Source organism: Heterodontus francisci, chromosome 38 (genome assembly GCF_036365525.1).
Source record: "Heterodontus francisci isolate sHetFra1 chromosome 38, sHetFra1.hap1, whole genome shotgun sequence".
Lineage (NCBI taxonomy): Eukaryota > Metazoa > Chordata > Chondrichthyes > Heterodontiformes > Heterodontidae > Heterodontus > Heterodontus francisci.
The window spans coordinates 43,948,639-43,973,096 of NC_090408.1; the positions used below are offsets into that span (position 1 = coordinate 43,948,639).

At 43.0% G+C, this 24,458-nt stretch overlaps 1 protein-coding gene across 13 annotated transcripts in view; it reads left to right on the top strand.

The window, feature by feature from the left end:
* Positions 1-24,458, top strand: part of dennd4a (DENN/MADD domain containing 4A) — a 202,499-nt gene that overhangs the window by 116,762 nt on the left and 61,279 nt on the right. For 8 of the 13 annotated variants that reach the window (XM_068018271.1, XM_068018275.1, XM_068018270.1 and 5 more), the window contains 6 exons: positions 7,036-7,169; positions 8,654-8,789; positions 9,511-9,717; positions 10,701-10,829; positions 17,545-17,692; positions 21,526-21,657. In XM_068018271.1, the coding sequence (XP_067874372.1) occupies positions 7,036-7,169; positions 8,654-8,789; positions 9,511-9,717; positions 10,701-10,829; positions 17,545-17,692; positions 21,526-21,657 (886 nt within the window). Of the gene's footprint in view, positions 1-7,035; positions 7,170-8,653; positions 8,790-9,510; positions 9,718-10,700; positions 10,830-17,544; positions 17,693-21,525; positions 21,658-21,891; positions 22,009-24,458 lie in introns of all 13 variants that reach the window. The other 5 variants (XM_068018277.1, XM_068018282.1, XM_068018281.1 and 2 more) reach the window with 3 other exon arrangements.

Genomic DNA, 24,458 nt, shown 5'->3' on the forward strand with positions numbered 1-24,458 from the left:
TTTTACGCAGAGGGTGGTGGGTGCCTGGAACGCGTTGCCAGCGGAGGTGGTAGACGCGGGCACGATAGCGTCTTTTAAGATGTATCTAGACAGATAAATGAATGGGCAGGAAGCAAAGAGATACAGACCCTTAGAAAATAGGCGACATGTTTAGATAGAGGATCTGGATTGGCGCATGCTTGGAGGGTCGAAGGGCCTGTTCCTGTGCTGTAATTTTCTTTGTTCTTTAGAGCAGAGAAGGTTGAGGGGGGACATGATTGAGGTATACAAAATTGAGGGGCATTGATAGATTAGGTAGGAAGAAACTTTTTCCCTTAGCGGAGGGGTCAATAGCCAGGGGGCATAGATTTAGGGTAAGGGGCAGGAGGTTTAGAGGGGATTTGAGGAAAACATTTTTCACCCAGAGGGTGGTTGGAATCTGGAACGCACTACCTGAAGAGGTGGTAGAGGCAGGAAACATCACAACATTTAAGAAGTATTTAGATGAGCACTTGAAATGCCATAGCATACAAGGTTAAGGGCCACATGCTGGAAAATAGGATTAGAATAGATAAGGTGCTTGATGGCCGGCACAGACATGATGGGCCGAAGGGCCTGTTTCTGTGCTGTATGACTCCATATACTCCTTTTTTTCCCAGAATAAAGCACGCTAACCAGGTTTGTTTTAATGAACAACAAAATTATTAGTTTATTGTAAAACAAGTCTTAATCAGTAATAAAGTAAAGCATAAACACACAGATTGAAATTTTAAAGTTCCCTTTTTCCCTTAACACCTCACACTCTCACACACATATACTCCGGTTAACCGGAGAGTATAAATTCAGGTGATTCTGTGCTGCTTGTCTGCACCAAGTGTGAAGAAGGGAATTTGGTAAGTGAGCGGATTTTGAGAGATACTCTCTCAAGACTAGTTTTGTTTTGTTTACATTTCGCAATTAATTGAAATTCCTGTTTCAGTTAAGAGGTAAGTTAGATTTCTTGCTGTTTTAAATAGGGGTATAGAAAACACTGAGTCTCTGTAGCTAGTTAGTTAGGTAGCTAGCTTAAACAGGTTTCTGAGTTCTAGCAGAGGTCTTGCAGAGCTGACAAAGCGGGCTGAATTTTACCAGCCCCTCGACACCGTGGGTTGCGGAGGGGGAGGCTGGTAAAATTCGGCGGGAAGAGACCCGCCTCGACCCCTGATGTTGAGAAGGGCCCGCCGCGTATTACCGGCAGCGGGGGATTTCAGTGTGGCCCTCCCACGGTTTAGCGGCGTGGACTTCATTTACATATTTAAATCAACCTAAAGTAGATGTAAATGACCCTTCTTGCAGGGGGTGGCCATCCCACGCCAATTTTACAGCTGCCGTTCATACTTCGCCCACCTTCGGAACTCTGTATGGAGTTCCGAGGCGAGAACCTGGTGGGGAGGAAAACATTTTTGGGGTACGGGAGTGGGAAAGTCACTTTTTATTGGATATGGGGATGGTGGGAAGGGGTTGAAGGGCAAAAGTTAGAAGGTTGGGGGGTAAAATTCGGGTAGGGATAAGGCAAGTTTTGCAAATATCGGGCAATGAAATGACCATTGTGGGGGTTGGGGAAGGGCCTCTATCACCTAATTATTTATTAAAATCATCTTGGGTATACTACATGTTAAAAAATGTAATTATGTGTTAAGGGTTTAAAGGCCTTTAAAAATGGCACCTTCGCAGTGGCGGCAGATGCCGTTGCTGGGGTCGTCATTGGGGGCAGCTGCTCCGCCCCCTCTATTTAAATCAGTCGCTGCGCATAATATCGCGGGGGCTGTGCGGCGGCACTTCCATGTCGGAAGACCGCTGAGTTTAGAGCGCGGCGCCCGAATAAAATCCAGCCCAGCATTGTTTTCGAAGTATAAGTTCATGAGACTCTCAGTGCTGCTTGTCTGCATTGAGTGCTGCTGGAGGGCACAGAGTGTGAAGAGGGGAGTTTGGAAAGTGAGGGAGTTCAGTAAGGAGGGGAACTGTAAATTAAGAAAAAAATAAATTTGAGTGCACGGAGTATAAAGTGGGCATTTGGTGCGTGAGGCAGGGGCTCCTTTCTTTCTTTCTCCTACCTTTTTTCAACCTCTAGTAGCTGCCTCTATTTTTGGTACAGGGGAAGAAGCTGATTGGTGAGTAACTGGTAAGTTATCCTGCTTCTCATTATTATAAAAAGTTTTTAAAGTTACAATATGGCAGGTCAGCTCGGCCAGGTGGAATGTACGTCCTGCAGTATGTGGGAAGTCATGGATGCACCACGTGTCCTAGACGAACACATCTGCAGGAAGTGTCATCAGCTGCAGAAGCTTGAGCTCTGCGTTTCAGAACTCGAGCGGCGGCTGAGTCACTGTTGTGCATCTGCGTGGCAGTGGGCTCCATGGATAGCACATTTAGGGAGGTGGTCACACCGCAGGTTAGGGGCATGCAGGCAGAGAGGGAATGAATGACCGCTAGGCAGTCTAAGAGTACCAGGCAGGCAGTGCAGTTGTCCCTTGAGTCTATCTTGCTTGCTAAGCGGTTTTCCATTTTGGAAACTGGTGAGAGCGATGGTTCCTCAGGGAAGTGTAGCCAGAGCAAAGTCCATGGTACCACGAGTGGCTCAGCTGCACAGGAGTGGAGGAAGATGAGTGGAAGAGCAGTAGTGATAGGGGATTTGATAGTCAGGGGATCAGACAGGCATTCCTGCAGCAGTAAACATGACTCCAGGATGGTGTGTTGCCTCCCTGGTGCCAGAGTCAATGATGTCACGGAGCGGCTGCAGGACATCCTTCTGGGTGAGGGTGAACAGCCAGAGGTCGTGGTCCACATTGGTACCAATGACCTAGGTAGGAAGAGGGATGAGGTCCTGAAAGCAGATTTTAAGGAGTTAGGAAGGAAATTAAAAAGCAGGACCTCCAAAGCAGTAATCTCAGGATTATTCCCAGTGTCATGTGCTAGTGAGCATAGGAATAGGAGAATTGATCAATTGAACATGTGGCTGAAAAATTGGAGTAGGAGGGAGGGAATCCGATTTCTGAGGTTTTGTGGCAGGTGGGACCTGAACAAGATGGACGGGCTACACCTTAACAGGACTGGAATGAGCATCCTCGCAGGGAGATTTGTTAGTGCTATCAGGGAGGATTTAAACTAGCTTGTCAGAGGGATGGGAACCTGAGGGGTAGCTCAACTTGGAAGGAAGTAAAGCTGGTAACAGGAGGTAGAAAAGTAGCAAGTGACATTAGAAGGCAGGTGAAACAAAGGCGAGCATCAACTAGGCTTAGAATGCAGAATAATGTCAAGAAGGCAAGGTTAAGGGCACTCTACCTGAATGCACGTAGTATTTGCAACGAGGTAGATGATTTAAAGGCACAAATAGAGGTAAATGAGTATGATCTAATTGCCATGACAGAAACATGGCTACAGGGTGACCAAGACTGGGAACTGAATATTCAAGGATATTCTACATTTAGGAAGGACAGGCAAAAAGGAAAAAGAGGTGGGGTTGCGCTGATAATAGGGGATGGGATCAGAACGTTAGGGAGGATCGCAGATTGGAAGAACAAAATGTGGAATCTGTTTGGGTGGAGCTAAGAAACAGCAAGGGGCAGCAAACATTGCTAGGAGTTTTTTATGGGCCACCAAACAGTAGTGGTAGTGTGGGGCATGGTATTCATCAGGAGGTTAGAGAAGCCTGTAGCATGGGTAATACAGTAATCATGGGTGATTTCAATCTGCATTTAGACTGGGTAAACCTAATGAGCACTAATGCTGTGGAGGACGAGTTTCTGGAGTGTGTTAGGGATGGTTTTCTAGAGCAGTATGTTGAGGAACCGACTAGAGAACAGGCTATTTTAGGTCTAATATTATGTAATAAGAAAGGGCTAATTAATATTCTTGTTGTAAAAGAACCTTTAGGGATGAGTGACCATTATATGTTAGAATTTTACATTCTGTTTGAAAGTGATGTAGTTCAGTCTGAAGCCAGGGTGTTAAATTTGAACAAAGGAAATTATGAAGGTATGAGGGGCAAACTGGCTGAGGTGGATTGGGAAAATACATTAAAAGGTATGACAGTACATAGGCAATGGATAGTCTTTCAAGAAATATTATTTGGTTTACAGCACTATACATTCCTTCAAGGCACAAAAACCGTAAAAGTAAAGGCAACCAACCGTGGATAACAAAGGAAGTTAAGGATTATTTCAGATTAAAAGAAAAGGCCTATAAAGTTGCCAGAAATAATAGTAAACCTGAGGATTGGGAGGATTTTAGAATACAGCAAAGGAGGACGAAGAAACTAATAGAGAAGGGGAGAATAGAATATGAATGTAAGCCAGCAAAAAACATAAAAACGGACTGTAAAAGCATCTATAGGTAGGTAAAAAGGAAAGGTTTGGCTAAGACAAATGTGGGTCCATTACAGGCAGAGTCAGGAGAATTTACAATGGGGAATAGAGAAATGGCAGAGAAGCTAAATGATTACTTTGTATCTGTCTACACTGAGGAAGATACAAGAAATCTCCCAGAATTAGAGATCCAAGGGATTAGGGAGAATTGAAGGAAATTAGTGTTAGTAAGAAGGTGGTTGTGTTGGAGAAATTAATGGGGCTGAAGGTTGATAAGTCCCCAGGACCTGATATTCTACACCCCAGACTGTTGAAAGAGGTAGCTGTGGAGATAGTGGATGCATTGGTGATCATCTTCCAAAATTCTATAGATTCTGGAACTGTTCCTGCAGATTGGAAGGCAGCAAGTATCACCCCACTATTTAAGAAGGGAAGGAGAGAGAAAACAGGGAATTACAGACCTGTTAGCTTTACATCAGTTGTTGGGAAAATGCTAGAATCTATTCTAAAGGATGTGATAAATGGACACTTGGATAATAATGATCTGATTGGGCATAGTCAACATGGATTTATGAATGGGAAATCATGTTTGACGAACCTGTTGGGAGTTTTTTGAAGATGTTACTAATAGAATTGATAAAGGGGAGTCTGTGTACGTGGTATACATTGATTTTCAGAAGGCTTTTGATAAAGACCCCCTCAGGAGGTTGGTTAGCAAAATTAAAGCACATGGGATAGGAGATAATATATTGGCATGGATTAAGGATTGGTTCACAGGCAGAAAATAGAGAGCAGGAAAAAACGGGTCATTCTCGCGATGGCACGCTGTGACTCGTGGGGTACAGCAGGGATCAGTGCTTGAGCCCCAGCTATTCACAATATATATCAATGATTTGGATGTGGGGATCAAATGTAATATTTCCAAGTTCGCAGGTGACACAAAACTAGGTGGGAATGTATGTTGTGAGGAAGATGTAAAGCGGCTTCAGGGGGATTTGGACAGACGTAGTGAGTGGGCAAAATGTGGCAGATGGAATATAATATGGAAAAATGTGAGGTTATCCACTTTGGTGGGAGGAATAGATGTGCAGAGTATTTCTTAAATTGTAAGAGATTAGAAAGTGTAGATGTACAAAGGGACCGGGGTGTTCTTATCAATAAGTCACAAAGCTAACATGCAGGTGCAACAAGCAATGAAGAAGGCTAATGGTATATTAGCCTTTATCGCAAGAGGATTTGAGTACAGGAGCTGTGAAATCTTGCTTCAGTTGCATAGAACCTTGGTTAGACTGCACCTGGAGTACTGTGTGCAGTTTTGGTCCCCTTACCATAGAGGGAGTGCAACAAAGGTTCACCAGACTTGTCCCCGGGATGATGGGACTGTCCGTTGAAGAGTGATCGGGGAAACCGGGGCTGTATTCTCTGGGGTTTCGAAGAATGAGAGGTGATCTCATTGAAACCTACAAAATACTTAAAGGGATAGACAGGGTAGATGCAGGTAAGCTGTTTCCCCTGGTTGGGGAGTCTAGAACCAGGGAACACAATTTCAAAATAAGGGGGAAGCTACTTCAGACAGAGATGAGGAGAAAATTCTTTACTCAGAGGGTTGTGAATCTTTGGAATTCTCTACCCCAGAGGGCTTTGGAAGCTCAGTCATTGAGTATGTTTAAAGCAAAGATCAACAGATTTCTAAATACCAATTACATAAGGGGATATAAGGATAGTGTGGGAAAAAGGTATTGAAATGGATAATCAGCCATGCTCATATTGAATGGAGAGATATGCTCGATGGGCTGAATGGCCCACTCCTGTTCCTAACTGGAAAAATCAAAGGGATTTTTGTTTAGAGCTCTGTTACAGACAAAAAAACATTTGGGCTGAATACTTGCTCATTCCTGAAGAAAACAGCAGATGAGATATGTTGTGTTCCAAAACTGGCATACAGTCTGGCTTCTGAGTACACGTAGACGGGTCACTGGGATATTTCTGAACTGTTCTTTTCAGGCGGCATTGACAATTGATTTAGCAGGCTTTTCTTCAAAGACAGGAGAGGAGAAGAGTTGACACAGTGGGCTTCTCAGGGTCTTTTAGAGAGGTGCTGGAAAGCTGAGCTGGATTGTGATCTTCTCTCCTTCCTTGGGAATTATCTCCTCCTTGGAAGTTCTGTTCCTTTTTCTGCAGGCTTTTTAAGAGATGGAACAGGCTGGACTGAGCTGGGGTTCTATCCTTCAGTTTTATTTTTTAAAACTCCAGCTCCTTTTAAACAGTTCATCCCAACTCCAAACAATTCAAAAGTGAAGCCGGAAACAGAAAGTCCACCTTCTGACCTGTCACCTCTTTGCATGCATCTTCCCTAATTACCAGGGTTTCTGTTCTATTTTAAACTTGAGTCATGTGACAGCCAGTAAATGTTGCCAAACAAGTTCTTTCAGTGGCCTCTTGAAGACCCTGTTGAAAAAAAACTGGCCCAACATTTCTTCAGTTTAACTATGAATTCCTCAAAAAATATTTTTAACAAACAACAGAAGCACTTTCATAACACTGTGAAAAGTGACACATTAAGCTCCAGCTGGAGCTCTTATTTCATTTTCCTCCCTGCCATCAATTCCTACCAATGCTAATATCTATATATGGTAATATGCAGGGGATCTGCTTCTGAACAAAGTATGTTGTGTGATTTTTGATAGTAATTCTGCCTTTTGTACGAAACCAGTTGGATGCAGAGCGCCCAGATGACTTGCATCTCATAGAATTGGACGAGTCTCACAGAAGTGAACATACGGTTTTCATAACACCTCCTGAGCTTCCAAGCCTGCCTAATGGAGAAGAGTATCCCCTTCAATATAGGTACATGTCCAAGCACTATTTCTCCCTGCAAGGTTATCATGCAGAGGTAATCACGAGGACTGGAAAATCTCTCTGGGTTTTGAAATACAAGAGAGACACAAATTATTTTCTAAAATTCTTTTTTAAAAAATGGAATGCATAGAACTACAGCTTTTTTAATTCACACTATCTTTTTTGGATAATCATAAAAGCTTGTACACTGGTTAGAGTGTATGCAACCATAGATTATACTCAATAAAGTGTTAATATCCTAATATGAACATTATTGTACTTTAATATGCTGTATGCACAAAACTAAGTGAAATCAGAACATCCTGTCCACACAGACACAAAGTTAAAACTATCTATAGTTTTAAGTCTCATTTTAAAAGCCGAGTTAATTAATGCGTTCAGATGGTTTTTGTAAATTAGCATGTTTGTAATGTAATTTAGAGAATCATGATTATGCAGCAGCCTTATAATCACCTACTGCTACCTATTTTTTTATGCAATCTTATTAGATCTATTTTTGTGCTGAGATTGGAAATGGTCCTCAGAGAGTTGCTGCTATATCTTTTTAAAAAATGCTTCAAATGAATGTTCTGCTTTTATTTTATGCTTTAAAAACAGGTTTTCAGCTTTTCATTTTCTTAATGGCAAAAATTCAGTGCCAGATTGCAAAAAAAAAATCTATCTGTCTTCTGAAAGTGTTGCTGCCTTGTTTGGATGTGGTTCCAAAGGGACTGGGTGCTCTCCAACAGCTCATCCAAGTGGCCATGTTATGCTGTTCAGCTATCTCAAGCAAGTGTATCTGATACTTCCCCAACTCCCACTGTATAGCAGTCAGGGTGAGAACCCAAGCTAACTCTTTCTCTCTTCTGCCTAACCTGGGGTGCTGAGGCAGTTTTAGTTCTACAGTTAGACCTTGGCTGAGGACAGCAAACTGGATGCTGGAAATAACACAGCAAGTGTGTCAAAATCTAAAAGATAAAAGACCCTTTCTCAGAACCTAAAGGACAAACAGCAGATTCTGGAAATCTGAAGAAAACTGAAAATGTTATAAACACTCAGCAGGTCCGGCAGTATCAGTGGAGGGAACAGAAGAGGTAATGCTTTGTCTGTGTACCCATTGGAGTTCTGACAAATCATTAACTCTTCTGTTCTCTCCAGTAATGTCTGACCTGCTGAGTGCTGCCAGTATTTTCTATTTCCCTTTCACAGAACATATTCTATCTGAAATGTTAACCTGTCTTTTCTCTTGTAGTTGCTGACAAACTTCTTGTGTATTTTCAGCATTTTCTGTTCTTCTTCCATATTTCCAATATGTACTGTTTCCCTTTTTATCTCCAATTTTAATTGTAGATTAGGTATATATTCAATTAAAATGTTTTATTTTGCATAATATGATTTACTTAAAGATGTGTTAATTAATCACATATGCATTGTTGACTGTTTTTGCTATACTTTAACATTGTGTTAATCCCAAACTGATCCTGTTCTTGCAGTTACACTGCCTTCCCTGTGCTGATGCCGGAGCTGTTTGACAGGCCTTTAGGTTTATTAAAAACTCCAGCTAGCAGGTTAACTTCAAAAAATAGTTGTCCCAACAGTCCAGCACCAATGGGCAGAAGAACTAAGCAGGTACAATGTGACTAATGTTTGTATTCTGAATATGCCTTCATGCAGTGTTTGTGAATAATTAGGTGTTATTGTGCAATGAAAGATTGAATACTGTAGGTACAGTGGGAGTATGTGAATGATTGTATTATTGTTCGAGTAGAAATGTGTGAATGGGTAGTGTAGGGAGAATAGAAATGTATGAATGGGTAGTATAGGGAGAGTGGAGATGTGTGAATGGATTGTGTAGGAAGAATGGGAATGTGTGAATGAGTAGGTAAAATCTGATGTGCATGTGTTTTATGCAATCTATGTATAAGAGTGACATTTACAATTTAAAGTAGCAGCATTAAAATTGTGAACCGCTTGAATACAATACAGTGGCGCAGTGGTTAGCACCGCAGCCTCACAGCTCCAGCGACCCGGGTTCAATTCTGGGTACTGCCTGTGTGGAGTTTGCAAGTTCTCCCTGTGTCTGCGTGGGTTTCCTCCGGGTGCTCCAGTTTCCTCCCACATGCCAAAGACTTGCAGGTTGATAGGTAAATTGGCCATTATAAATTGTTCCTAGTATAGGTAGGTGGTAGGGAAATATAGGGACAGGTGGGGATGTGGTAGGAATATGGAATTAGGGTAGGATTTGTGTAAATGGGTGGTTGATGGTCGGCACAGACTCGATGGGCCGAAGGGCCTGTTTCAGTGCTGTATGTCTCAACTAAACTAAACTAAAAATTCTGTTGCATTTCAGGAAATAAAATCAGCTCAAAAAATTGCAAAGCGTTATTCATCGATCCCTCAGATGTGGTCAAAATGTCTCCTGCGTCACTGCTATGGTCTCTGGTTCATCTGCCTTCCTGCTTATGTGAAAGTTTGCCATTCGAAGGTCAGGGCTCTTCGGACTGCTTACGATGTGTTGAGAAAGATACAGGTCAAGAAGTTAGAGCCACCAGATGAGGTATGTGATACTGACGTGCACCATGGTGGCAAACAATGGTTTCAATAGTACCATATAATTCAGTGGGAGAGGAAAAATGTTATATTGAAGAACACAGAGAAGTGATACTTGTTTTGTTTTTTCCTCTGCCACAGTAACCCCAATTGAATTTTCAATCAGTACTTTTTCCCTATTGATTTAAATGGTTGAGTCCTCTAATACATCCCCCACCCTCCTTTCTTTGTTTTTCTCTCCTGTGTCCCGAGTGTTCGGTTTGTGATCCTGAATGGTATGTGAGTTGGTACCTGACATTTCGTTCACACTCTTGGATTCAAAGGGGAATGTTCGCACTGGGAGACAATAATTCACTGCCAGATACAACTGGCTTTTCACCCATTGAAACTATGGGAAAACTGACCCATAGTTTCATGGATCTGAAATCTGCCATCAGGTTAAGTATCGTCCTTGTAGGTTGCTAAATATGTGGCATAAGCGCACTGGCACATTGAGGGATGACTTGGGCCCATAAACTTGTTCCAGTTGTGAGTTTCAAATTTCCTGTCATCCTGCCCTCTGTAAAGTTCAGTGCCTGAGATAAATAGGTTGCTCTATCATGGCCACATATTTATAAATTACATGCTGAAGATAAAGAATGTTAAATACATATGAGAGAGGGAAGGATTACAAGAGCTGTGTTCTTAATTTTGACTCCTTGAATCCAATATTAGACTTTGCCGTTCTCTTACATAGTTTTGGAATTTGCTATTGAAACCATACTCTGCTTAAGCTACAGTGCTGTTTCTCTCGATATGTGATGTCCATCAGATATCCATGGAACTAAACTGAGCTTTCAAAGCATTCAGATGATGTAGACTTTGGCCAGACAATGTTGCACTACACGTGTGGCATCTGTGTAACTGCAGGAATAAATGTATTGGAGTTAATTTCTTCAACGCATTTCCCGAAGGATTTCTTACTGACAGAAGCTGTGTTTTCCATTCTAGGTTTGTTACCGTGTTCTGATGCAGTTATGTGGGCAGTATGGGCAGCCAGTGCTGGCTGTCAGAGTTCTGTTTGAGATGAAGAAAGCTGGGGTTCACCCCAATGCTATAACGTACGGTTACTACAATAAGGTATGAGCCTCTACATGTTTACTGAGACTTTTTGTGTTGCCTTTTTATTGTAACTTATTTTATTATTCCTTTACCATTTATTTTTCCTTGCCCTGCTCTTTCCAAGGCAGTGAGCTGTTTATAGCCTCTGCCGGTGCTGCCCTTTAACAAGCTGCAAGCAAGTATACTGGGCCTACTGGAGGGTAACATCATTCTGGATGTTCTGTCCCTCTATGTGGACAAGGGCACAGTATCTGCTTGGTAGCCATGGTAAGATCATTAAAACTGTGGTGTAAGTACTGCAAGCATCTGATTTGATTACAATGTAAGTGATCCAAAACAATCCGACCACCCCTGTTAAATCAGTAGCGTGCTTTTAAATTCTTTACTTTTTTGGAAAACAACTCTCTTATAAACATGGATATCAGTCTTGTACAAGATTTTTGCTTTGATGATTTATAGCATAGTAGAAAACCCAGTTGTCTCTAGGCTTTAGAATTACAATGATGACTATGTTGGATCAGTTTACAAGTTGAATGAGTGACTTGAATGATTGGTTTGCAAGTTGTAAGACCCCTTCTTAAAGTACAACCTATTCAGCAAAGTTTACTGTGTAAAGAATTGATAACTTCTTGAGAAGTTCTCCTACGTTTTGTTCAGAAGAAATCAATGCCCTGCCCATGTACCAATACAAAACATATACATTTACATGGCTAACCCTGCCTGCCCTCAGTCATGTGACATTGAGCCCTCTTCACAGTATAAGCTGAATAGAGCCATAGAAGTTTACACCACAGAAGGAGGATATTTGGCTCATTGCATCTGAATCAGTTCTTTGCTGGAACAATCCAAAACTTGTCCCACTCCCTCCCCATATTCCAATAAATGAAGTTAAATTATAAAATGGCAAAGGCATTGCCTTTTACTCCATTGAATTGTTACTGCTTTCTTCCCTCATCTCTTAAAGGCACTGACATACTAGGGTTTGTTTCCATGGGAACTGACACTTGTACCTATCTTGCCTAAGTGCCTTTTCTTTGAGTATGAGTATGGTTAGTGAGTTTTAAGGCTGTTTCATCAAGGAGGGTATCAGAGCCAGGCTTGGTTTCACTTGTTCATACACGCATCATTTCAGCAAGGGTTACCAGTTAGAAAAGGGGAATGGAAACAATGGCTGTCCCTGCAAATTAAGATTGGCTAATTCAGCACAAATCAAGGCTGAAATCCAGGTCTTTCCCAGTTCAAATTGTCTGTACTCTACCATTCCCAGTCGAGATCACTCTGAATATCAGCATTCCCAGTCTGTAGCACTCTGTACGCCAGCATTCCTGATCTGTATCACTCTGTACCCAGTATTCCCGGTCTGTACCACTCTGTACCCCACCATTCCCAGTCTGTATCACTCTACCCTAGCCTTCCTGGTCTGTAACACTCTGTACCCCAGCATTCCCAGTCTGTATCACTCTGTACCCCAGCATTTCCGGACTATCGCTCAGTCCAGTATATATAAATGATTTGGAGGAAAATGTAGCTGGTCTGATTAGTAAGTTTGCGGATGACACAAAGGTTGGTGGAGTTGCGGATAATGATGAGGATTGTCAGAGGATACAGCAGGATATAGATCGGTTGGAGACTTGGGCGGAGAAATGGCAGATGGAGTTTAATCCCGACAAATGTGAGGTAATGCATTTTGGAAGGTCTAATGCAGGTGGGAGGTATACAGTAAATGGTAGAACCCTTGGGATTATTGACAGGCAGAGAGATCTGGGTGTACAGGTTCACAGGTCACTGAAAGTGGCAACGCAGGTGGATAAGGTAGTCAAGAAGGCATACGGCATGCTTGCCTTCATCGGTCGGGGCATAGAGTATAAAAATTGGCAAGTCATGTTGCAGCTGTACAGAACTTTAGTTAGGCCACACTTAGAATATTGCGTGCAATTCTGGTCGCCACACTACCAGAAGGACGTGGAGGCTTTGGAGAGGGTACAGAGGAGGTTTACCAGGATGTTGCCTGGTCTGGAGGGCATTAGCTATGAGGAGAGGTTGGAAAAACTCGGATTGTTTTCACTGGAACAATGGAGGTGGAGGGGAGACATGATAGAGGTTTACAAAGTTATGAGTGGCATGAACAGAGTGGATAGTCAGAAGCTTTTTCCCAGAGTGGAAGAGTCAGTTACTAGGGGACATAGGTTTAAGGTGCGAGGGGCAAAGTTTCGAGGGGATGTGCGAGGCAAGTTTTTTACACAGAGGGTGGTGAGTGCCTGGAACTTGCTGCCAGGGGAGGTGGTGGAAGCAGATACGATAGCGACGTTTAAGAGACATCTTGACAAATACATGAATAGGAAGGGAATAGAGGGATATGGGCCCCGGAAGTGCAGAAGGTGTTAGTTTCGGCAGGCATCAAGATCGGCGCAGGCTTGGATGGCCGAATGGCCTGTTCCTGTGCTGTGCTGTTCTTTGTTCTTTGTTCCAGGAATGCTGGGGTACGCAGTGATAGTCCGGGAATGTTGGGGTACAATCACTCTGTACCCCAGCATTCCTGGACTGTATCACTCTGTACCCTAGCACTCCCAGTCTGTATCACTGTGTACCACACCATTTCCGGACTGTATCACTCTGTACCACACCATTCTCGGTCTGTACCACTCTGTACCCCAGCATTCCCAGTCTGTATCACTCTGTACCCCTGCATTCCCAGACTGTATCATTCTGTACCACACCATTCCTGGTCTGTATCACTCTGAACCCAGTATTCCTGGTCTGTACCACTCTATACCCCACCATTCCCAGTCTGTATCACTCTACCCTAGCCTTCCTGATCTGTATCACTCTGTACCTCACCATTTCCGGATTGTATCACTCTGTACCACATCATTCCTGGTCTGTATCACTCTATACCCACCATTCCTGGACTGTATCACTCTGTACCCCACCATTCCCAGTCTGTGTCACTCTGTACCCCTCCATTCCCTGGCTGAATCACTCTGTACCTCAAAATTCCTAGACTGTATCACTCTGTACCCTACCATTCCCAGTCTGTATCACTCTGTACCCCAGCATTCCTGGACTGTGTCACTCTGTACCCCAGCATTCCCTGACTGTATCACTCTATACCCCAGCTTTCCCGGTCTGTATCACTCTGTACCCCAGCATTCCCGGTCTGTATCAGTCTGTACCCCAGCATTCCCGGTCTGTATCAGTCTGTACCCCAGCATTCCCGGTCTGTATCACTCTGTACCCCAGCATTCCCGGTCTGTATCACTCTGTACCCTTGAGTTCCTGGACTGTATCACTCTGTACCCCAGCATTCCCGGTCTGTATCAGTCTGTACCCCAGCATTCCCGGTCTGTATCAGTCTGTACCCCAGCTTTCCCGGTCTGTATCACTCTGTACCCCAGCATTCCCGGTCTGTATCACTCTGTACCCTTGAGTTCCTGGACTGTATCACTCTGTACCCTACCATTACCAGTCTGTATCACTCTGTCCCCCAGCATTCCCGGTCTGTATCAGTCTGTACCCCAGTGTTCCCGGTCTGTATCAGTCTGTACCCCAGCTTTCCCGGTCTGTATCACTCTGTACCCCAGCATTCCCGGTCTGTATCACTCTGTACCCCAGCATTCCCGGTCTGTATCACTCTGTACCCTTGAGTTCCTGGACTGTATCACTCTGTACCCTACCATTACCAGTCTGTATCACTCTGTACCCCAGCATTCCTGGACTGTATCACTCTGTACCCCAGCATTCACGGTTTAAATCACTCTGTACCCCAGCATTCCCGGTCTGTATCACTCTGTACCCTTGAGTTCCTGGACTGTATCACTCTGTACCCTACCATTACCAGTCTGTATCACTCTGTACCCCAGCATTCCTGGACTGTATCACTCTGTACCCCAGCATTCACAGTTTAAATCACTCTGTACCCCAGCATTTCCGATCTATATCACTCTGTACCCCAGCTTTCCCGGTCTGTATCACTCTGTACCCCAGCATTCCCGGTCTGTATCACTCTGTACCCTTGAGTTCCTGGACTGTATCACTCTGTACCCTACCATTACCAGTCTGTATCACTCTGTACCCCAGCATTCACGGTTTAAATCACTCTGTACCCCAGCATTCACGGTCTATATTACTCTGTACCCCAGCATTCCCGGTCTATATTACTCTGTACCCCAGCATTCACGGTCTGTATCACTCTGTACCCCAGCATTCGCGGTCTGTATCACTCTGTACCCCAGCATTCACGGTCTATATCACTCTGTACCCCAGTATTCACGGTCTATATCACTCTGTACCCCAGCATTCACGGTCTATATCACTCTGTATCCCAGCATTCATGGTCTATATCACTCTGTACCCCAGTATTCACGGTCTATATCACTCTGTACCCCAGTATTCACGGTCTATATCACTCTGTACCCCAGTATTCACGGTCTATATCACTCTGTACCCCAGTATTCACGGTCTATATCACTCTGTACCCCAGTATTCACGGTCTATATCACTCTGTACCCCACTATTCACGGTCTATATCACTCTGTACCCCACTATTCACAGTCTATATCACTCTGTACCCCAGTATTCACGGTCTGTATCACTCTGTACCCCAGTATTCACGGTCTGTATCACTCTGTCCCTCACCATGAGGTGTAATGGATCATATACTTTTGTTGTTTAAATTCTCTTAGTCAGTGTTACTTTATGGAATGAAAAATAATCATTTCACAAAAACTTCATATTGAAAACTTTTACTGTGCAAATGAACAGCTGGACAGTATCTTATAAGATAATTTAAAATGAATCCTATACAACTTTTACCTGTTAATTTAAGTCTGATGAAAATTAATTGAACTCACTAGTAATCCACGGTCCTATGAGTCAAATGCAAACCGAACGGGATTGAGCTGATTCATTAGATGTGTAATGGAACATGGGCACGACAGATCCATCTCTCTAGAATATTTATTCCCTTTTTCAGATAGAGGAGGTGTGAGATTTCTGAACTGCACATGATCAAGTGACATTATAAGCAACTGCTTTATTGGGTAAATTCTTCAATCCCCTCAATTAATGCACATTTCGATATTGCTTCCAAAGGGGGTTCTGCCATATGTATGTTTTCTGCAAATTACACAGTGCAATACCAGAACAAAAGTATTGATTTGTTTTCATTTCTTTAATAGTCTCCCACTTCGCATCAGTATTTGTCAGTGATACATTTGCTTATTTTGATGTCTGTATATTTTGGTCTACATCATCGACACTCCTTGCCACAAACTCTGTGTGCTGGGTCCAACCTTCTCCTAGCCATTGACTCAGACTGGACCAGATTATTTGCAGCTTTGGCATTCTATTCAACCTTGACTCCATGACAAAGACTGCCTACTTCCACCTCTGTAACATGACCTTCCCCAACTCTGACGTTGGCCCTTCTGTTGCTGAAACCCTTATCCATGCCATTGTCCTTCCAAACTATTCCAATTCTCTATCATTCTCTATAAACACCAACTCATCCAAAATCCTGCTGTCCATATCCTATCCCGCGCCAGTTTCCATTCGCCAAGTACCTCTCTCCTCGCTAGCCTACGTTGTCTCCTGGATGCCAGTACTTCAGATTCAAAATTCTCATGCTTGTGTTTAAATCCCCTTTGTGCCCTCAACGCTTTCTATCAATGTAATCTCCTTCAGTTCTACAATCCACTCCTCCCCGTTCCTTTGAATCTGGTCTCGTGTGCATGCCCCCTATTCCCCCCCCCCACTCCCCAACATTGACAGCTTAGATGATGCACTCTGCAATTCCCTTACTAAACCCCTCCGCCTCTCCACCTATTTAAGGCTATCCTTAAAAACCCACCTATTTGACCAAGCTTTTGGTCCCTCTCCTAATAGCTCCTCTTTTAGCTCTTCTTTCCTTTTTGAAGCACTTTGGGATGTTTTACTTTATAAATGGAAGTTGTTGTGCATTAAATATAACAAAAATGATGCTTCTTGTGCACATCCGTCCATCAGGTTTTACTTGTCATACTGCAAATTTCTGTCATTTGGACTGTACAAGGACCCCGCTGCAAAATGAAGCTCAACGCAAGCTCGAGGAACAGCACCTCGTCTTTCAGTTAGGCACTTTATAGCCGTCTGGACTCAACATTGAGTTCAACAATTTAAAATAGTAATCTCTGCCCCCATTTTGTTTCCTTTTCTTTGCATGTTTCAGTCCTAATCTTATTTTCTCTTGTTTTGCTTTTTGTTCCTTATTCTGCCGTTCACAGTTCATCTGGACCCATCTTTTGTCTCTTTACTTGTTCCATTATTACTCCCTTTGGCTCTGCCTCACCAACTCTTTTGTCACTTAATGTCTCCTGTCTTCTGCCCTATCACAGACCTTCCCTTTTGTTCTTTTTCCACCCTCCCCCGTTTGACCTACTTAACATCTTTTACATTTCTAACTTTTCCCTGTTCTGATGAAGGGTCATCGACCTGAAACATTAGTTCTTTCTGTCTTCACAGATGCTGCCAGACCTACTGAGTATTTCCAGTACTTTCTGTTTTTACGTCTAGTAAAGTCATTCAGAAATTACAATCACATTTTAAACAAAGAACCAGGCTTCTGACTTGCAATCTGAAGAGCAATTAAACTCTTAACTTCACCCAGATCACTTAACAATTAGACTTTGTATCCTCAAAAGGATGTTTTTACCCTTTGGTTTGGTGGTGGGCTGATAGTTCAATTGATTTTCCGCAGGCTGTTTTAGAGAGTACTTGGCCATCGAGCAACAGAGGCGGCTACTTTTTATGGATGAAGATAAGGAATGTTGTGCTTGCAACAGCTCAGTTCCGCAAGGCTTTGAGAAAGGCCCCAGCAAACCCACCGCAGACTCCGGTGCTTTCGGGTAGGATCAAAGTTAGCAACGGATAAAGATTGTGGAGTTCAGAAAGCATTTCCTGTTCAGCTAATCTATGCAGGGGCACATTCAATTGTGTAGCTGATAAAGTTGGTAAATTTAGTTGAGGGTTACAATACTTCCATTTGCCATTCTCTAGGGTTTTGTAAACCAAATGATTCTAATTTTACTTCTCTGCTTCTGAGGAGTTTTTTAATCTTAGTTTATTTTGAGAGTTCCAATAAAGGATACAGGAAGACATATAGTTCAAATTATGTCTAAAATTGTCTCAGCATATAGCTCAATTGCTGAACTAGTTTACTATTAATTCTAGCAGTACTACCACTTTCAATGTAATAAGATGTAAAACTCAATCTTATATTTAAATAGTTTTGCTTCCTGCCACAAAAGCTTAAAGTTGCATATAACAGGAATGTACAATTATAGGTTAGTGTGGGCAGACGGCCTTCTGGTGCCACTGCCACACTGAATGAGATCAGTTAGTTCAGCACAGTCTGTGAATCAAACCTGGCACATTATGCTTCATGTGGTTTGTCTGATGAAGGCAAAGTGTTACTGACCTGTGAGGTGGGGAGGCAGGGGAACACCCCCTATACTGATGCTTTAGTTTGAGATGCACCAGACAGTTGGCATGTCCATGTCGGGGGCCAGTATTATTGGGAAGAGTACAGATGTTTCACAATCTGCAGTGCATCAAGCTGTGTAAAGGGCATTTAACAGAAGTATCATCAGATATAATTTACTTCTAATTTAATTTTGATGTGGAGTATTCTGTATTCATTAAACTTTTTCCAGCTGATTTTTAAAAAATTGTTCCTGCTACTGGAAATATTTTGGGCGGCGCGGTGGTTAGCACCGCAGCCTCACAGCTCCAGGGACCCGGGTTCAATGCTGGGTACTGCCTGTGCGGAGTTTGCAAGTTCTCCCTGTGACCGCGTGGGTTTTCACCGGTGCTCCGGTTTCCTCCCACTGCCAAAGACTTGCTGGTGATAGGTAAATTGGCCATTATAAATTTCCCCTAGTGTAGGTAGGTGCTAGGGAATATGGGATTACTGTAGGGTTAGTATAAATGGGTGGTTCTTGGTCGGCACAGACTTGGTGGGCCGAAGGGCCTGTTTCAGTGCTGTATCTCTAAATATAAAATAAAATAATGGCTGAGTTTGTTGACAACGCAACCACTAGGTGGTACAGTACTGGCACATGCGCAAATGCAGCCTCATCGACTGAAATGTCACTGTCTGCAACGTCTCAGGCAGCTGCCAGTAATAAAAATGGCGCTGATCAATTTGTCACAAAAAATGAATTAAACCCAAACCCGTTTAATGGCTGCGATCGCTGCCTCCATCTCACCCTCAATAGTATCCACACACTCCTGCCATCACTGCTCCCTCTTGCGCCCTTCTGCTTGCCACTCACTCCCCGCCTCACCGCTTCCCCACCTCCCGGCTGCTCAGTCCTTGTCAGTTCGGCTGCTCACTCCTGGCCTCGATGCTTCTCCCCACCTGGCCAATCGCTCCCCATCTCGCCGCCTGGAGAAGCGGCGGGGAATGAGCCGCCAAGTGTGGAGTCAACAGCTGAAGTGGCGAGGGAGGGGAAGTGCTGAGGGGAGGCAGCGGCAAAGCGGAGAGTGAGCAGCCGGCAGGCGGAGTGGCCGAAGGGGGAAGTAGTGAGGCCAGGAGCGAGCGGCCGAGGGGTTGGTGGGTTGGTGGGGTGGTGGGGTAAGCAGTGAGGTGAGCGGCCGAAGCAGGGTACTGTTCTGGGGGGGGGAATGGAGGCGGTGATCGCAGGCATTGAGGGGCGAGGCAACGCTCCAATTGCATTGCATCCGGCATCATTGCGTGGTGACATCGGTGCGCTCATGCACGGATTCATGCTGACAAGCTGGCAAATGTTCGGACACACTGATGATGTCGGCGATCGCTCTGCGCCTGCTCTGCTTTGTCAGGAGACACTCTGTATATTAATACAGAATTAATATCTGAGAATCTCTTTGTGCAGACCAAAAGTACCATAACTTTTGTTTATTTCAATCAACACGTTTGTTCTTCAGTTCACATTCAGTGGGAATACTCTTCTGTTGTGTTACCATCAGGGATACAACGCAGTATCCATGATGCTGCCTGTAACTTGCACTCTGCCCAGTGACAGAGCAGCAGAGAGACAAATTTGGAGTTGTTTTGCCGTTATACTCTACCCAGAATGAATCCCAGGTGATGGTCTTGTACCTCTTAACTACAGATCACTCACCTGATTTAGGACTGCTGAATTCACACAGATTCACATCTAGAACCACAGAAAAGTTACGGCACAGAAAGAGACCATTCAGCCCATCATGTCTGCGCTGGCTGAAAAAACTAGCCACCCATTCTAATCCCACCTTCCAGCACCTGGTCTGTAGTCTTGCAGGTTACAGCACTTCAGGTGACCTTTTTAAATGAGTTGAGGGTTTCTGCCTCCACCACTGATCCAGGCAGTGAATTCCAGACACCCACCACCCTATGGGTGAAAAAGATTTTCCTCATGTCCCCTCTAATCCTTCTACCAATCACCTGAAATTGACACCTCCATTAGGGGAAACAGTCCTTCCTGTCTACTGTATCTAGGGCCCTCATAATTTTGTACACCTCAATTAAGTCACCCCTCAGCCTCCTCTGTTCTAAGGAATACAAACCTAACCTATCCAATCTTTCTTCATAACTCTAATTTTCAAGCCCTGCCAACATTCTTGTAAATTTCCTCTGTACTCTCTCCAGAGCAATTATGTCCTTCCTGTAATGTGGTGACCAGAACTGTGTGCAGTACTCCAGATGTGGCCTCACCAGCGTTTTATGCAGTTCCAGCATCTGATACCATGGCAGTAATACAGTGACTCAGTAAGAAGGCACTGGAAGTCTAGATGTTTTGCAGAATGAATTGATGTTACAGATGCTCTGTTGTAGTGCAAAACCAAAACATTGATTGATTTATCTGGAAATTATTCAGAGTAGGAATATTGCATTCTGCAACCCTTTTATAAATCAGGTGGTGATGAAGCATTTACAGTTTACCTCTGGATTTATTTTGCTTTTTAAAACATTTTCTATTTAACTGGTGATTCCTGATCTAATTGGAGAACAGTTGGGAATGGAATTGAATTTAGCAGCTTGAGTGAACTGAACTGGAGGAATTTCAAGGTGTTGCATCAGTTATGTGATTTCAACCATGTATGTTGATCCCGTTTTCTAAGCCCTTGAGCCCAATAATTCCAACAAAACATTTGTTGTTTTCCCATTTATGTCATCAGGTTTTTTTAGTCTTGTGGGAGAGGGATTGCTTTAAAAGGACAGTGAAATAAATCTCAAATTTGGAATTTTCAAAAGGATTCTTATTGAGACTCCTTTAAAATGGATTGTTGTGATTCCCTTATGACCCAACAAATTTAGCCAACAAGTAAGTGAATGAGCAGGGAGGATACAAGGGGTTTGATTCCTAGTCTGAGTTAGCTGAGTTTAGCTGGATGCCGATAGGAGTAATACATTGGGGATTGACTCAAAGAGAGGATAAATGCCTCGTTTACCATTCTGATTGCTATCCCACAATCCTTGCTGGGAATGCACATGTGTGGATGTCCGGTGGGACAGGTCTGATTCAGCTTTGGTGCAGTTTCTTGGTCGAATAGCATGTGAACTCTCGTGGTCAATGAAATCACTGGAATAATGGCAGCTTCTGCCGCTTACTGAGTCACACAAGAGATGGTGCCTTTCAGAGGGGAGGGAAGAGAATTGGCTAGAAAGAAATAACTGGTTCCTAGTGACTTGCTCTAATCTGTTCTGTTCTCTAAGCAGATGGCAGTGACCTGGATGCTGTTAGCCATGGCAGCATGGATAGCTCTCATGATACTAACACTGCGGAGCAACCTCAGTTCAGCTCTGAGCTAATGAAAGTAGATTCCACTGATGATAGATCTAGTACAGGTACATTAATGATGTTGCCAATATCTGTCAACTTAAACTTCTCTTATCTTTTGTTTTGTTCATTGCTTTTTGCTGTCCCCTCTTGTCTATGTGCCTGTGTGTGATCATCTGCCTGTATCCATCTTACGTGGCCTTTGGTTTCTTGCTTATCATGCTGACCTCATCCCTTCCATATTTTCCTTTACTTTTATCCACCATTTTGCCTACCCTTGCACAAATGTTCTCTGCACGCAGCTAGGCTTGGCTCTAGCTCGAGCTATGGATATGGCAGTCAGGAGTCATTGTACGAAAGAGTTCCATATCTCTCTCTCTGGATTTGCTCAGAACTGAAGGATGTCCGAGTGTTTGCAGGTAATTGTCTAATGTCCAGTGTGTGTTTTCTCTACTCTTCTTTCCTGTTTCTGTTCTAACTGTTTTCCTCATAACTTTGTTTTTTTTTTGTTGATATTATTCTTGTCATTTGTTCTAAATGTGATCTGTATGTGAAGAAAATTGCATATTTTTTTCCATTCTAAGGTGCTGGAGTATATTCAAAATAGCCATAGGTAGCAATCCAGTAGAATCCTGCTATCCCATGCTGCAGGACGCAGTTCACTTCATGTCAGTGAATTGAACATTTCTGTAAAGTGTATTCTGATCCCGAGGGGTCCCCACACTTCCAGATGCCTACTAGGTCACCTCTGACATCAGACACTGGACATATGCAAGCTGTCCAAAATGATTTGCTCTCTTGTTTTTCCTCTCCTTCCGCCCCACCCGTGGGGAAGGGAGTGTTGCATCCACTTAGTCCTTCACCCGGATTGTGAATTTATCTAGTGCAAGTCATGATCATAAACTCTCAGTGCAGTAGATTGGTGTGTGAATCAGTATTTTGTATCCGTGAGAGTGCAATTCAGAGTCTATGCTCCCTTTTAATTTCCTCTGTGCTCTGCATGTGCCATTGCACTCAAAGTTGTTAACTGAATAATTTACTGGTATTAAGTTAATTTATATTGCTAAAGTTGCATACTTCAACACGTTTACAATCCCATTTGCACACAATCCCCTTTTATATGATGTGTTGCAGATTCTATTGTTTAAACATCTACCAAATGATAGAAAGTTAAAAGAAATAGAAAACAGTATAAAGGCATTTGTGGGTTCATTTCTGCTCCTCTCTTTTCAAAGATCGTGAATCACTTGCAGGATTATTTGCTTTGGAAGATTGATTGTAATTACTGCAAAAAGTGAGAAATAGGGTGGAACAAATTTCTGAACAAACATTCAGAGTGTACGTTTGAATCTTGCTCTGCGTGTATGCAACTCACCACTAATTCCCACTCTGTTGATTCTAGAGGCAGCTCCTGAGTAAATATTCAAACGGATCCAAGTTAGTTAATGTTTTCTGCATTTAAAAATGTTCTTTCTCTGCAAAGGACATGTTTTGTAGCAATGGCTTTCATCTGCTTGTTAAAGCTTCTGGCCAACATAAGCTTGAAACTTGATTTGTTTAACCTGTGCATTGTAGATTTTTTTCATGCCTCATTTTCAATGCTTGATTAGAGCTGTGTGTGTATTTTGAGCTTGTGCCATCACACTGATTCTGAACTGTTTACTGATCATCTACCGATTAAAGTAATTATTCATTGATGTTGAAGTCGGAATCTCCCTTTGTAGTACTGGCATTGTAAATTGTTTCTATTTATTAGACCTGATATTTTGGTAAATAAAAAAGATAGGATGCAGATTTGTGTCTTTGGTTCGCCACTGGGTGAGAATCTGGTCTCTCAGTTGAGAGAGATTTGGAAGCAGAGCTCAGCCACTCTGATACAGGAATAAGTACATGGGAGAAAGCTTCACTCCAGTGCTGATGTGGTGCACCTCCTAGTGGCTAGTTTGAGAAATGACATGGAACATGCTTTGGGAATAAGTCAATTTCTTGACCCCTTGATCAGCATAGTACAGCGAGAAATATGGGGGGTAATTATTAGAAATTACTATCTTTTTTGTGTTTTGACATGAGATTGTAGTTTGTCATGAGAATTATTTGTTCGTATGATGAAGTATAGAGGTGTGTGGGTAAATTGATCGAATAAAGCTCATCGCAGCTATTAGTTATAACAATAACTGCTTCACTCGTTTAGGTTGCTGACGCTGACATTAAGCCTGTTAGCCACAACTCAGTATTGCGACTGTATAAAGTTTCTAAAAAATGATAATTCTTTGTTTAATTTAAGATTCACAAATGCCTGTGCATCTAGATATGACTCAGTCCATTAGTCCTTTCTAGTATAATACAAACAATAAATACTGAAAATACTCAGCAGGTCTGGCAGCATCTGTGGAGAGAGAAGCAGAGTTAACGTTTCAGGTCAGTGACCCTTCATCAGAACCTGACCTGAAATGTTAACTCTGCTTCTCTCTCCACAGATGCTGCCAGACCTGCTGAGTATTTCCTGCATTTCTTGTTCTTATTTCAGATTTCCAGCATCTGTAGTATTTTGCTTTTATTTTAATCCCCTCTAGTGTGCTCCTCTGTTTGAAGGGGATGTAGGTTTAAGTGGAATTGCTGGTTGTTGAAGAGCTAAAAAATGTAAAAGGACTGCCTACCCAGAGAGAAGTTGTGTTTCAATGTAACACTTTATTTCGGGTCAGTGCTGAATTTGAGACGGAAATAGGGATTCAGCAACGAGGATATCCACATCACCCCACCTCACTTTCAAATGCTGTAGCCCCTGGACATGAATCCAAGCCCCCTCGCCCCCATCCCACATTCAAACTTCCTCGCCTGTGAACAGTGGCTGAATTTACTGTTTTTCAGC